Source organism: Ursus maritimus, unplaced genomic scaffold (assembly GCF_017311325.1).
Source record: "Ursus maritimus isolate PB19 unplaced genomic scaffold, ASM1731132v1 scaffold_14, whole genome shotgun sequence".
Classification (NCBI taxonomy): Eukaryota; Metazoa; Chordata; class Mammalia; order Carnivora; family Ursidae; genus Ursus; species Ursus maritimus.
The window spans coordinates 46560428-46575773 of NW_024423786.1; the positions used below are offsets into that span (position 1 = coordinate 46560428).

Genomic DNA, 15346 nt, shown 5'->3' on the forward strand with positions numbered 1-15346 from the left:
CTTCTGGTCCATTCTTGGACCTCATCTGTCCATCTGTCTAACTGTATGCCAGTCTGTCCATGTGCCTCATCTGTCTGTTCATCTGTGCCTCTTCATCCATGTTCATCCATGTGCCTCTTCTGTCTGTCCTTCTGTCCATCTACCCACCCTTTTTGCCTCCCTATATGCCCATTCATCTGTCCACACCCCTGCCTGTCTATCCCTGCCCATCTCCTGCCCCTCTCTCTGTCTCTTCATGAGTGCTATCTTTCTGTCCTATGCATTCCATCTGTCCATCCCTGTGCTCTGCCTCTTTTGTCCCTCTGTCTGCCTAGAACTCTTCCCTCACTTCTATCTCCCTGTCTTTATTATCCCCACTTTCCTCCTCACCCACTCTGCTCCAAGCACCCTGGCCTCTGCCATTTCTCAGATACCCTAGGCTTGGTCACACCTCAGGGTCTTTGCACTGCCCTGGCTGTTCCCTCCACCTGGAATCCTCTCCCCTCTGAAGCCACGTGGCTCCTCCCTCACTTCCTTCAAGCCTTTGCTCAAACAGCAGCTCCTTCTCAGAGAGCTCCTCCCTGGCCATCCCCAGGACTTCCCTGGCTTTATATTTCTTCTTAGCATTTAATTCCACAGAGTGTGTGTATGTGTGTGTTTGTATTTGGCTTTTACTGATGTGTAATTGAAATGCTGTGTATTCTGCTGCTCATTCATCTGTTTTAATGTCTGTCTGCCCGCCCACGGGAACGCCTGTTCTCCCTGGGCAAGGATTTGTGTCTGAGCCATATCCTGGATGCCTCCAGCAGCATCCAGCACACAGCGGGCATCTGTCAATATATATTTATTACTAGTTACTGAAGGAACGGCTGGGTTTGCAGAAGGCCTGACACCTGTTGGGTACATTCTAGCCCTCTGCTCTCGCCGGCCGTCCTCCTTGTGTCTCTGGAGTCTGGGTGCTCTCTGGTGTGTGTGCAGGGGTGTAGGATGACCCTGACCCCACTCCTCTCCTCCCCCAGCCCTGTGTACGAGAAGTACTGTGCGGACCACTTTGCCGATGGCCGCTGCGACCAGGGCTGCAACACAGAGGAGTGCGGCTGGGACGGGCTGGACTGCGCGGGTGAGGTGCCGGCCCTGCTGGCCCGCGGCGTGCTGGTGCTTACCGTGCTGCTGCCGCCCGAGGAGCTGCTTCGCTCCAGCGCCGACTTTCTGCAGCGGCTCAGCGGCATCCTGCGCACCTCGCTGCGCTTCCGCCTGGACGAACACGGCCAGGCCATGGTCTTCCCTTACCACCGGCCCGGTCCTGGCTCCGAATCCCGGAACCGGCGGGAGCTGGCCCCGGAGGTGATCGGGTGAGTGCTCCACCCTGGAGGAGCCGCGAGGGCCCTTGAGGAGCTGATCTGGGAGGGGAGGGTCCCTGCTGATCGGGTCTTGTGTGTTTCACTGCCCTTAACATCTTGGAGAGCCTTCTTGGCGATGGGACCAGCACGGCCCACCTTCCGCACCTCTGTCATCTGGGGCAAGATGTGCCGACCAGAAGTGCCTCCGGATGCCAGCAAGGGTCCTTTGGGAAGCAGAGTGGTTAAGGGCATGTGTAGTTTTTGCTTTTGTTTTTTAGAAATGGAAAACAGAATTTTTCTGATGGTGGCCTGCGAGAGAGGCCAGAAGGGGGAGGTGTGGCCTCTGAGCCGGGAGGGGGCCTCTGACCCCAGAGGGCTGGATTCTAGAGATGGAGGGCCGGGGCTCTGACAGGGACAGCTGGCATGGGGGCGTGGATGGGGTTGGGTGGCTGACCTACCCGTCCCGGGATGCTCCCTGGGTGTGGTGATACAGTCTCTGGGGGCAGTGGGGACAGGGTTGGGGGTGTCTCATCAAGATAAGGACACAGGGTGATAAGCAGGGGTCACTTTCAGGCTTGCAGAATTTGAAGAATCTGGGGGTATCATGGAGGGCCCCCCAGGAGACAGCCAGAGGCTGAAGACACGGACAAGAAAGACAAAAGGGCGTTGAAGCCATGGGAGGGATCAAAGAAGTGGGGACAGAAGAATGATGTGGGGACACTGAGACCTAAGGATTGGTTGGGGGAAATCAGCTCACGAAAGAGAAGGAGCAGCCAGAGAGATGGGAGAACTGGGCCGTGCAGCACTAGGGATCTCAAGGCAAGAGGGAGTTTGGAGAGTCTGCGATGGGGATTCAGATGTATGTGCCTCATGGAAGGGGTGCTCCCAGGAGAGAGGGAGTGAGGGAAGCAGGGTGGGGCAGGAAGGAGTCTCAGTCTGGCCTCAGCGTGATTCTTCAGGGAGCTCTAGAGTGCGAATAGCACCCCAGAGTCGGTGCCCCCTGGAGAGAGGAGGGCCACTGTGTATACCCTGTATCAGCCAGTCACTGGCTGAGGGCTGCCCAAAGGGGTGTCACCTCCCAAGTGAAGAGGTCCCCACTTTGCTGAGGTCAGTTTTCTGGAGAAGAGGCGGCTGTCAGCTGTTAGAAGCTGGAGACTTGGGTGTGCGCCAACGGCATCCAGTAAAGTTGTTGACATGAAAACAATGGCCACTGGATTCACAGCCAGGGGGACACTGGTGGCCACAGCAAGACTGTTTTTGGGGACGTGGTGGGGTTGGATGCCAGACTGGGGGCACAATGTGGTGAAAGGAGAGGGCTCTTCTGAGCCCCGGGGATGCGGCTCTGTGCCTGGCTTACAAAGTGCCCCATGGAACCTGCCTGTCCCTCCCTTGTGCCCCTGAAGCTCTGTGGTGATGCTGGAGATTGACAACCGGCTGTGCCTGCAGTCGTCGGAGAATGACCACTGCTTCCCCGACGCCCAGAGCGCGGCCGACTACCTGGGAGCGCTGTCGGCGGTGGAGCGCCTTGACTTCCCATACCCACTGCGGGCCGTGCGGGGTGAGGCCTGGCCCGGTGGGTGACGAGGGTGGAACTGGGGCTCCGCGGAGGGGTGCAGTGGGCCCTGGCCTGTGGTTGAAGCCCCCCTGCCTCCCCCCCACAGGGGAGCCGCTGGAGCTGCCAGAGCCAAGCGTACCGTTGCTTCCCCTGCTGGCCGCGAGCGCCGTCTTCCTGCTGGTCATCCTCGTCCTGGGTGTCATGGTGGCCCGGCGCAAGCGGGAGCACAGCACCCTCTGGTTCCCTGAGGGCTTCGCGCTCCACAAGGATGTGGCTGCTGGCCACAAGGGCCGGCGGGAGCCCGTGGGCCAAGACGCTCTGGGCATGAAGTAAGGACCTTGCCCACTCCCCGTGTCTGACCGTGGGGGGGAGCCTTGGGAGCCCTTGAGTCCACTTTGACCTGACTCTGACCTCTCATCCCAAGCTGACCCTAACTTCAGGCTCCAGCCCGGACCCCAGTGCTTGACCACTGACCGACTCCATGATCCCTGGGGATCATCCCAGACTCATGACCCCCCCGACCCCATTTCCTGTAGCTCAGTTCCCTTGACTCATATCCTACTCTGACCCCACCATGACCCTGCCCTGATCCTGGCTTCTCCGACTTCACCATGATACTCAAATTTGTTCCCACGTGACTGCTGGCCCCATGATCCCTGTCTGCACCTCAACCCCTCACTGACCCCTGACCCTATCCTCTATGACCCCCCAGTACCACCTCTGGCTCTAACTCACCCTGACCTTTGACCCCATTCTGACCCTCTTTCTACCCCAACTCAGTGTTCATTCTCCAAGATCCTCAATCCTGGCCTTGGCCCTGGGTCTCACCTCTAACTCCCTGACATGTCCCTCAAGACCCCTAACCCCACCCTGACCTACCCCCTGAATTTACCCTTCTTCTGTGACCCCCATGACCCCCTGACTCCTCAGTACAGCCTCCTTGATCCTGGCTGCATGTCTTACCTGTGGTGAGGATAACTCCATCCTCATGACTCCTGATGTCATCTTCTGTAATCGTTGCTACATGCCTGTGACCCTCACCTATCCCACAGCCCACTGTTCTGACCCCTGACCCCACTCCTGTCCCTTCCCCAATTCCACCTTAAGACCCTGGCTGCCACCCATCATAACCTCTGACAACCCCCTCATCCTGACCTTGACTTTATCCTGTATCCCCTCTTTGGACCCTGTATCCTGATCCTGTCCCCTGTGCCTACTGACCCAGGACCCCAGAACCCAACCCCAGACCCAGACCTGGCCCCTGGGAGCTCTTCTCTGACCCCACCACAAATCCTCCTACCAGGTTGTACGTCTCCATTGTCTCCTCTCCCCTGCCCCCTTCCCATTGTCCCCACAGGAACATGGCCAAGAGTGAGAGTCTGATGGGGGAGGTGGCCACAGACTGGATGGACACAGAGTGCCCAGAGGCTAAGCGACTGAAGGTTGTGCCCCCTTCTCTGACCCCTGCCCTCAGGATCCTGGGTGGGGGCCCCGATGGTCAGGGGGAGAGTCAGGGGAATCTCTGCTCTCCCTGGCTCTGGGGGAACAGTCATGGCACCTGCCCCACCCTACCCCTCTATAACCAGGCCCCTGCTCCCAGGCCAAGGTGGGGTCTTCCTGGAGGGAAGGGGAGGGCTAGGGGAGCCCCTAGCCCAGACAGCGACTCTGCTTTCTCTCTGCTGGGTCCAACTTTGTGCAGCGTGTCGAGGCTGAAAGTGCTCCTAGCTGGTTTTATACCATGTCCTCTGTGGGGGCCACACCCACGGGCTCTGTGTTAGTCAGTTTGGGCTGCCATTTTGAAATACCACAGACGGGAGGGCTTAAACAACAGATCCTTATTTTCCCACAGTTCTGTGGGCTGGAAGTCCAAGATCAAGGTGCTGGTAGGGTTGGTTTTTGGAGGGGACTCTCTTCCGGCTTTCGGACAGCTGTCTTCTCCATGTGTCCTCTCACGGCATTCCTCTGATTGTCTGGAGGGGAAAAGCCCTGGTGTTTCCTCCTTTTCTTACAGGGATATCGGTCCTGTTGCATTAGGGCCCCACCCTTACACCCTTGTTCCACCTTAGTTACCTCCTTAAAGGTCCTACGTCCAAATATAGTCATGTTGGAGGTTAGGGCTTCAACATATGACTTTTGGGGGAGCACCTGTCTGTAACAGGTTCCTGCTAGCGTGTCTTCCTACTTGCTGAATGTCTTGGACACGCACGAACATCTTATTTCATCTTTATGAGGACTCTATAAAGCAGCTATTAATATACACCTCAGTTCTCAGCCTGCCTCTCCCCTTTTTTTATGAGAGCGAGCGAGCGAGAGTGCACGCACAAGTGGTGGAGGGGCAGAGGAAGAGGAAGAGAGAATCTCAAGCAGTCTGTGCTGAGCGCGGAGCCCATCCTGGGGTTCGATCTCACCACCCCGAGATCGTGACCTGAGCCAAAACCAACAGTCTGATGCTTAACTGACTGAGCCACCTGGGGACCCCCTGCCTAGATTTTAATGTTAGTGAAGTGGAGATATCTATTACAATTGACACCTGAAGAAATCTGTTCATCTCAGGCTTTTCTTTTTCTTTCTCATCCCAAAGTGGAAATTAAGTAGAGTGCAATACATTTTTGATGGCATTTACACATTGCAGAATGACAGCATTCTCCTGATTTTGCTAATGAGAAGCTCAGAGCTCTCGTGTGATTTGCCGGCTAATGGACAGCTAGCCAGAAAGGGTCAGGGAGGATGGGATAGCTGTCCATCCCCTGGCTCTCCCCTTCCATGAAATTCAACTCTCTACCTGGGTCCTTAAGCTCGGGTCTGGCTTGATCAGGCTGTGTTTGGTGCCTGAAGGCTCTTCAATGCCCTGGCAGGCTAGTTAATACTCTGTCCTGTTTCCATAACATCACTATGCCTTTTGGACCGTGAGCCTGAAATTTATCAAGCTTCTGCTAGGGACCCAGGTGCTATGCTTGTGCAGGTAAATCGATAACATTTTGTGTGTATGACTGTTCTGTCCTGATACCTTATGTTCATGTTCATGGTACTGGGTAGGAGTCCCATGTGGTACTCAGAGCATCCCCCTGCTTCTCTCTTTCCCTCCCACCCATGCACCCTTTTCTCAGATTGTAATTGATCCATGAAGGACCACCTGTCTCCACCCCCACATTTCTTTTACCACTGATTTATAGTTTCCAGAGTACAAGTTTTGCATTTCTTCTGTTAAATTTAATTCTAAATATTTTATTCTTCTTGATACTGTGGTCATGGGATTGTTTTCTTAATTTCACTTTCGGTGTGTTGTGTCTAGTACATAGATAGGTGTGTGCTGACAGATGCTATGCTCTGTGTCTCTTCCTTGATGACCCACCTTGGGTTCCTAGCCCTCCCCTCTTCCAACCCAGAGTCAAATCCCAGTTCTTCCTTTTATGAGTTCTCTGAGCTCCAGTATGTCAACTTCCTGTTTCCGTATGTATAAGAGAAGCAGGATGTTCATGATTTATTGGGGCTGTGAGTGCATTTCCATGAGAGGAACCTGTGAGGGTGTCCAGACTGTCCCTCTGTCTCTCTCCCAACTCTTCGTGAGAACCTGGTCCTTGTGCCTCCAGGTAGAGGAGCCCGGTGCAGGGGCCGAGGATGCTGTGGATTGCCGCCAGTGGACTCAACATCACCTGGTTGCTGCTGACATCCGTGTGGCACCAGCCATGGCGTTGACACCCCCGCAGGGTGACGTGGATGCTGATGGCATGGATGTCAATGTGCGAGGCCCAGGTCAGCAATGGGGGTCTCGCCGCCAAGGATGCCCCTTCCCCGTCCTACTTGTGAAAAGTTGCATCTGGGTCTGTGTTCTGGGGAGAGTTGGGTGTGTCTAGCATCCATCTGTAAGGGTGTGTGTTAATCAGGACTCTTGGTTGTAAGTGATAAGAGCCCAAATCAAACTAGTTGAAGTAGAACAAGGGATTTACTGGCTCTTGTAACTGCAAGCATCATGGATATTTGGGTCCAGGACTCACTGTCTCCTGGCTCCAGCCCAGGGATGCTTTCTTCTGGGGGCACGATAGCCACAGGCCTGACCAGCCTTATAAACCTTTATTACCAGCTGCACTAGCAAAAGTCCCAGGATGACTTCTGATTGGATGGGTTGGAGTCACGTGCCCATCCCTCAACTAATCAGTGTGCCCTGGGGGCTGGAATATGCAGATTGACTATAGGGGGAGGGGCTAAGGCCTCTCTGAGCCAGGGACTGGGTTTAGCTCTACCCAGGGCTTGAGGATGGGGAATGGGGTGCATGTGGCTCCCTCAGGGAAACGAGGGCAAATGCTCACGCGGAGCGTAGCAGATCACATTATTTGGATCCTCTTGGATCCGTCTTTGCCACATTTCAGGGTAGTCCTCCCCCAGCTCATTTTGCTTTTGTTCCAAACGACCTGCCTCTATGGTTCTCTTTCGAAATTCCTCAGGCTCCCAGGGTCTGAGGTGCCTGGGATTTTCTGTCCTTGGGATGTCTCTTCAGCAGTGGGTGGGGGCGTGTGAAAGGCACAGCTCCTTTTCCTCCAGCCAGATTACAGCTTGAGGTACAGCTCAGCCTCCAGAGTCCCCCTTCAAGATCAAGCTCAAGTAACCGCCTGAGAATTTGCCTGAGGCTGAATGCTTGCTCCTCCCTCCCTCCCTCCTGGATCCCCTACTGTGACAAATTAAGGAGGGGCTGCCCGCGAATCCTCATCCTGGGTTGGCTTCTGGGGTACCTGACACAGCTGTGTGTGTGTGTGGGGGGGGGGGGGGGGGGGGGCGTGCGCGCACGTGTGCGCAGACAGGAGGACTTGCCACTCCCTCTTGTGCTCCCATGAGTCACACTTCTCCGAATGCAGTGCCCTCAGTAGTAGTATTCCCTGGAAAGGCCCCTGTGCCCACCTCCCTTGTGACATACTCCTGGTCCCTGCAGATGGCTTCACCCCACTGATGCTGGCCTCCTTCTGTGGGGGGGCCCTGGAACCGATGCCCGCTGAGGAGGATGAGGCGGAAGACACATCAGCCAGCATCATCTCAGACTTGATCTGCCAGGGAGCCCAGCTTGGGGCACGGACTGACCGCACAGGCGAGACAGCCCTGCACCTGGCTGCCCGCTACGCCCGGGCTGATGCAGCCAAGCGGCTGCTGGATGCTGGGGCAGACACCAATGCCCAGGACCACTCCGGGCGCACTCCTTTGCACACTGCTGTCACCGCGGATGCCCAGGGCGTGTTCCAGGTGAGAGACACCTGCCCCTTTGGACTTTGGAGCTGGCACGGGCATCAGGCAGACCTGGGTTTGAGCCCTGGCCCTGCAAAATAGAGCTTTGTTTTTCTCGTTTGTTAAATGGTGATATACGGTGCCTGGCAGGTAGCTGCTTCCCGAACTTCATGGAGTCTAGGGGATGTGGGGTTGGGGAACTCAAGGGACTTGGAGATGCTCCTGGCCTCTCTGTTTGTGCCATGACCCTCCCTTCTGCGTGCCTTCTCTTCTAGATTCTCATCCGGAACCGCTCCACAGACCTGGATGCCCGCATGGCGGATGGCTCAACGGCACTAATTCTGGCAGCCCGCCTGGCAGTGGAGGGCATGGTAGAAGAGCTCATTGCCAGCCATGCTGATGTCAATGCCGTGGATGAGCTTGGTAAGCTTTGGGGTGTAACAGTGGGTGGGGCTGAGACAGTGTCACCTGGGCCCTGACTGTCTTGTATGGTGCGTGAATTATGTGAATGATCTTGAGACCTGATCACTGAAACTCGTGCACGTATAATAGGGCTTCGACATGGACTTAAACTCACATGCTTTTTTTTTTTTTTTTTTTATGGCGTCCCCTAGCCCATTATGACACCTCAGTGGCTTAGAAAAAGGTGGCCTTCCCCCAGACCATACATTTCCATCTGCTTTGTTAGAAGAACCTACTCTGCTGCCCTCTGCTGGACAGCTGGCATACTACGTTTGCAAATTGGCCAAATCCTCACGTGATGTCACTACCTCTGCGGAGGTGGCTGCTGGCCCAGGTCCCAGCCGTGCAGATTCACAGCAACCTGCCCTCATGTCCAGAGGACCTCACATAGCTGCAGACACACTCAGATGCTCATAAACATCCTTTGGAGCAGGTGTTCTCAACCTCTGCCCCATTTACACCTGGGGTTGGATGATTCTTTCTGTAGAGGGCTGTCCTCGCAATGCAGGGTATTAAGCAGCATCCCTGGCCTTGACCCACGAGATGCCAGCAGCACCCCACTCCCTAGTTGTGACAACCCAAAATGTCTTCAGACATTGGCAAATGTCCCTGGGTGGGGGCATCACCCCAGCTGAGAACTGTGGCTCTGGAAGACCGCTGTCCAACAACTTTCCGTGATGATGGAAATATTCTTGGTCTCTGCTGTCCAGTGTGGTGGCCACTGGCTACACGTGGTGGCTTTGGAGCACTTGAAATGTGGCCAGGGTGAATGAAGAGCTAAATGTCTTATTTCATTTAATTTTTAAAAAAGATTTTATTTATTTATTTGAGAGAAAGAGAGAGAGAGAGTGAGTGTGAGTTGGTGGGGGAGAGGCAGAGGGAGAGGGAGAAGCAGACTCCCTGTTGAGCAGGAAGCCGGACACAGGACTCAATCCCAGAACCCTGGGATCACAACCTGAGCCAAAGGCAGGTGCTTAACGGACTGAGCCACCCAGGCACCCTCATTTAATTTTTAACCTTTGTTTTGCCTGCTGTTTTTTTTTAAAAGGCTTTATTTAGATATAATTCACATACCATACAATTCAGCCATCGAAATAAAACATCCAATGGCTTTTTTTTTTAAGATTTTATTTATTTATTTGACAGAGAGAGAGACAGCCAGTGAGAGAGGGAACACAGGCAGGGGGAGTGGGAGAGGAAGAAGCAGACTCCCAGCGGTGGAGCCTGATGTGGGGCTTGATCCCAGGACTCTGGGATCATGCCCTGAGCTGAAGGCAGACACTTAATGACTGAGCCACCCAGGAGCCCCTCAATGGCTCACACAGTTGTGCCACTATCATCACAATACATTTTAGGACATTTTCATCACCTGGAAAACAAGCTCTCACCAATAGTCGGACCCCTCCAATCTTGTCTTCCTAGTCTTGGCCAACCACCGACGAATGTACTTTCTCTCTCCATGGATTTGCCTACTCTGAACATTTCCTATAAGTGGAATCAAATAATATGTGGTCTTTTTTGACTGGCTTCTTTTGCTCAGCATAATGTTTGTAAGGTTTACGAAATGCGGTAGCAGGGATCAGAACTTTTAATTTGTTTTTAATTTTTTAATGATCAAATAATATTCCGTTGTATGGATATACATTTTGTTTATTGTTTTATCCATTGACGGACATTTGGCTACTGCTGCTATGAACATTCATGTACAAGTTTTGGTGTAGACATATGGTTTTCATTGCTCTTGGATATACATCCAGGAGCGGAATTGCTGGGTCTGGGTTGTACGGTCGTGTGATCACTCTGTGTTGAACCTTGTGAGGAATGGCCAGACTGTTTCCCACAGCGCCTGCCCCTGTTTGATGTCCCTGCCAGCAGTGCACGAGGGTTCCAGTTATTCCAGTTTCTCCAGTTTCCAGCTGTTTCCTTCCAAACAGTTGTTATTGTCTGTCGTTTGTGCTAGCCTTCCTATTGAGTGTGAATTGGTATCTCATTGTGGTTTTATTTTTATTTCCCTGATGACTAATGATATTGAGTGTGTTTCCCTGTGCTTATTGGCCATTTGTAGATCTTCTTTGGAGAAATGTCTATTCTGATCCTTTGCCCGTTTTTAAATTGGGTTTTTGTCATTTTTTTGGTCTTTTACATTTTATTTTATTATTTAAAAAATTTTAATTCCAGTATAGTTAATGTAGTGGGTTTTTGTCTTTTCATTATTGAGTTATAAGAGTTCTGTATATGTTCTGGGTGTAAGTCTCTTATTAGTATATGGTTTATAACCATTTCTCCCATTTTGTAGGGTTTCTTTTCACTTAGAAGCACAAACATTTTAATTTTGGTGATGTCCAATGTATCTATTTCTCTTGTTATTGCTGCTTGTTTTTTGGTATCACATTTAAGAATCCTTTGCCTAATTCAAGGTCATGAAGTTTTACCCCTATGTTTTCCTCTGAATGTTTTATGGTTTGAGCTCTTACGTTTAGGCGTTTGGTTCATTTTGAGTTAATTTTTGTATTTGGTTTAAGGTAGGGATCCAGCTTCATTCTTTTGCGCGTGGAAAGCCAGCACCATTTGCTGAGAAGGCTGTCCTTCCCCCACTGAATGGCCTTGGCACCTATGCTGTTTAGTTGTAATTGATTTAAGTCTAAAGAGCAATGTGGACCTGGCGGCTACTGCACTGGACAAGCACAGCTCTAGTTACAACCAGCACCCCGCATACTACCCCCTGTATGTGGACAGTCACACCCTGTAGGTCACACCCTGTAGATCCCTTGGACAGAGAGTCGCTCAATAAGTGTGCACGTACACGGACCCAAACACATCTTCAAATACTTGTGGCAGGTCACCCGCCCCCCCCACCTCCCCAGGGCATATTCTAGATACTTCCTCTCTCCCTGCCCTGGGATCCTAGCAAATGAACCCAGTCCTAACCCTGACCTCTGTCCCTACCCTCCAGGGAAATCAGCCTTACACTGGGCAGCAGCAGTCAACAATGTGGAGGCCACCTTGGCCCTGCTCAAAAATGGAGCCAACAAGGACATGCAGGATAGCAAGGTAAGCCCCAGCCCTTGACCCGCCAGGCATTCAGACCTGGCACAACCCCCTATATGTGGCAAAGAGCAGGGTGGGGTAGGTTAGTGGGGGCTTTCATCCTGCCTGCAGCGGGGTTTCAGGGGTAGGATTTGGACCTGACATCCTCCCACAGTGGATCAGAGGAGAAAGCGTGTGTCAGTTGCTGTGTGACCTTGGACAAATTGCTTAACATCTCTGAACTTTACTGTCCTCATCTGTGAAGTGGGAAAGCACCAGTACGCACTTCACTTTTGTCTCCTGAGGATTCAGTGAAATCAAGCATTTGTAAAATGCTAAGCAGATCCTCAGTAAAACATAACTATTATGATCATTGTTTTAGAACCCTTGCAAGGTGGAATTACTCTCCTTATTTTATAAATGGGAAGATTGAGGCTCGGAGGGGCACAGGGGTAGATTCTGTCCTTATCTGACATTTTGATATTTTATTCATTATGGATTTTTTTTGCAATAATCTTAATTTAAAAAGTAATGCATTAAAATATCATTTATTTTGATGACTGGTTTTTGATACCCCTTAAATTTTGTGCATAAAGCAAGTTCCTTACTTTCCTTACCCTAGTCCTGCCTCTGGGGCATGGTGCTTAGTAGGTCCTGGATGAAAATGCTTTAAAAGAAAGAACTTGCCCAGTTTCCCTTAGCAGTGGTGGGATTCCAACCAAGTCTGTTGGGCTGGAGAGTGTGGATTCTTCACTGTCAGTGTCCACCAGGGGCTAGGGGCCTATGAGACCTGGGCCAGGAGTTAGTCCTGGCTCTTGTGATGCTGACATCTGGTGGGTTCTGCGCACCACTCCCCCTCAGGAGGAAACGCCACTGTTTCTGGCCGCCCGAGAGGGTAGCTACGAGGCTGCCAAGCTGCTGCTGGACCACTTTGCCAACCGTGAGATCACAGACCACCTGGACAGGCTGCCGCGGGATGTGGCCCAGGAGCGGCTGCACCAGGACATCGTGCGCCTGCTGGACCAGCCCAGTGGGCCCCGCAGCCCTCACGGCCCGCATGGTCTCGGGCCCCTCCTCTGCCCACCTGGGGCCTTCCTCCCTGGCCTCAAGGTGGCACAGTCGGGGGGCAAGAAGAGCCGGAGGCCACCGGGGAAGGCGGGGCTGGGGCCGCAGGGCGCCCGGGGTCGGGGCAAGAAGCTGACGCTGGCCTGCCCGGGTCCCCTGGCGGAGAGCTCGGTCACGCTATCTCCGGTGGACTCGCTGGACTCCCCGAGGCCCTTTGGTGGGCCCCCTGCGTCCCCTGGCGGCTTCTCCCTCGAGGGGCCCTACGCAGCTGCCACCGCCACGGCCGTGTCCCTGGCGCAGCTTGGTGGCGCGGGCCGGGCGGGTCTAGGGCGCCAGCCCCCCGGGGGCTGCGTGCTCAGCTTGGGTCTGCTGAACCCCGTGGCAGTTCCCCTCGACTGGGCCCGGCTGCCTCCACCTGCCCCGCCAGGCCCCTCGTTCCTGCTGCCGCTGGCGCCGGGACCCCAGCTGCTGAATCCCGGGCCCCCCGTGTCCCCCCAGGAGCGGCCCCCACCGTATCTGGCGGCTCCAGGACACAGCGAGGAGTACCCGGCAGCCGGTGCCCATGGCAGCCCCCCCAAGGCCCGCTTCCTGAGGGTCCCGAGCGAGCACCCTTATCTGACCCCATCCCCCGAGTCCCCCGAGCACTGGGCCAGTCCCTCGCCTCCCTCCCTCTCGGACTGGTCGGACTCCACGCCCAGCCCAGCCACTGCCACCGGGCCCACGGCCATAGCCGCTGGGGCGCTGCCTGCCCAGCCACTCCCCCTTTCTGTCCCAGGCTCCCTAGCTCAGGCTCAGACCCAGCTGGGGCCCCAGCCGGAAGTCACCCCCAAGAGGCAGGTGTTGGCCTGAAGGCTCTTCAGTTCCTGGATTTTGGGGGGCTGAACAGATATCCCATCCTGACTCTCTCTCTCCCCCTTTCTTTCTAGACCTTCCATTCTCTTCTCTCTCCCCTGGCCTTTCTGTACCCCTCCCACCCCCCTGAAGCTGACTGAGATAGGTCACCAGCCTAGGCTTTTTCAGTCCTCCTTTATTTATAGGGGGTGCGGGCTGACCCCCGCCCTCTGGGCCTTGTGATGAGCCTGGGACCTCCTCCTGCAACCCCTCCCCCACCCCTTTCTTCCCTCCTTCCCTTCCTGCCTCCTCTGGTCTCTCTCCTTACACTCTGACATGAGTGGATTATTTTTATTTTATTTTTTTTTTACATTTTGTATAGAAACAAATTCATTTAAGCAAACATTATTATTATTATTTTTTACAAAATATATATATGGAGACACTCCCTGCCCCTGCAAAACCCCCCAGTGCCCCCGTGGGGCTGAGTCTGTGGGCCCATTCGGCCAAGCTGGATTCTGTGTACCGAGTACACAGGCATGACCGGGATCCTGTGTACCGAGTACACAACCCTGGTGTGTACCAAGTAGGCACCCTTGGGCGCACCCTCCGGGGCAGTGGTCCTGTGAGACTTGGGAGCCTCTTTCCTATCCCACCTCCCTCACTTCACTGCATTCCAGATGGAACTTGTTCTATAGCTTTGCCGGGGGGAAGGGCCCTTCTGGCCCAGAGAGCCCACCCCGGGTCCCCCCAGCCTAGAGCCTGGGCCACTCCGTTGGGGAACTGGGTGGGGGTGGCTGGCGAGAACACGAGGACTGGGGAGATGCGTGCGTTTCACTTTGTCTTGCTGTAAATATGGGACTGCAGGAAGGGAAGGAGCCGCCTGGGTGGCATCCCCTCCTCCTGGTACTCCCCTGGCCCAGCCCCGGGGCAGAATAGAAGTATTTTTAGGCTATTTTTGTAATGTGACTTCTGGTCACAATCCCGTGTAGCTCAATTCCCAGGCCTTGCATTGTACAGCCCCTACTCCTCTCACCGCCTAATAAAGGAATAGTTAACATTCCGTGTCACTGGTCTGTGTCTAGGTAAGGTGAGGGGTGGTACTGGCGGGCCTTCCGTATCGCCAGGGCCAATGTGTGAGCTCCCATCTTGGGGTGAATCCGTTTAGCTTGTCACCCGCTCCTGCTTCCTCTTTGGGCAGGTGATGCCACTGATTAGCTCAGAGGTGGTCACCTGACTCAAGGTGGGCCAATCAGAGACCCTTGCCCCTGAAGTTCTTTGATGGAGATGCTAAGGAAGCCGGCAGCTGTTGGAACTTGTAAGGCCTGGGCGGATGGAGAAATATGGGTGGCCAGTTTGGGGTGGTGGGTACAGATGAGCAAACAGAACAGAAGGGGGCTGATATGCAGGGAAGAGCAGAGATGAGTGCTCAGATGGCTCCAGAGAGTTGGAGGCACTGTCTCAATTCCAGATGGAGCGTCAGTTCCGGTTAATTGAGCGTGTATCCCATTGCCATCAACAGGTGCTCATTCATTGCCTCCTAAGTGCCCGATGGTGGTTCAGCAGGAATCTCACCTCCACCTCATGCTCCCTTGGGTTCTTTTTTTTTTTTTTCCTTAAGGTTTTATTTATTTATTTGACAGACTGAGAGCACACAAGACAGACTGAGAGCAGCAGAGGGAAAGGCAGAAGCAGGCTCCCCGCTGAGCAGGGAGCCCCATGCGGGGCTCGATCCCCCTTCGCTCTCATCAGTTTTATAAGGTTAAAACATGGCCATTAAAAACATGGCCACCCAGCTAGGGCGGTGTCTGCCTGGGCTTGCCTCCCATCATCTAAGGGACTCCTCCTACCGCTTGGGAGGGGGAGTTTGCCCCCC

General features: G+C 53.9%; 2 protein-coding genes across 2 annotated transcripts in view; both read left to right on the forward strand.

Annotated features, from left to right (window-relative positions):
* Positions 1 to 14533, forward strand: part of NOTCH3 (notch receptor 3) — a 32392-nt gene extending 17859 nt beyond the window's left edge. Inside the window, exons 25-33 of the mRNA XM_040629151.1 lie at positions 999 to 1331; positions 2723 to 2877; positions 2981 to 3203; positions 4232 to 4316; positions 6465 to 6627; positions 7799 to 8103; positions 8361 to 8508; positions 11501 to 11598; positions 12436 to 14533. Of these exons, the coding sequence (XP_040485085.1) occupies positions 999 to 1331; positions 2723 to 2877; positions 2981 to 3203; positions 4232 to 4316; positions 6465 to 6627; positions 7799 to 8103; positions 8361 to 8508; positions 11501 to 11598; positions 12436 to 13488 (2563 nt within the window). The 3' untranslated portion in view covers positions 13489 to 14533. The remainder of the gene's footprint in view (positions 1 to 998; positions 1332 to 2722; positions 2878 to 2980; positions 3204 to 4231; positions 4317 to 6464; positions 6628 to 7798; positions 8104 to 8360; positions 8509 to 11500; positions 11599 to 12435) is intronic.
* The window catches only part of LOC121102425 (olfactory receptor 10T2-like), a 14721-nt gene continuing 13281 nt past the window's right edge, over positions 13907 to 15346 (forward strand). The window contains exon 1 of the mRNA XM_040628259.1: positions 13907 to 14095. Coding sequence (XP_040484193.1) covers positions 13907 to 14095 — 189 coding nt within the window. The remainder of the gene's footprint in view (positions 14096 to 15346) is intronic.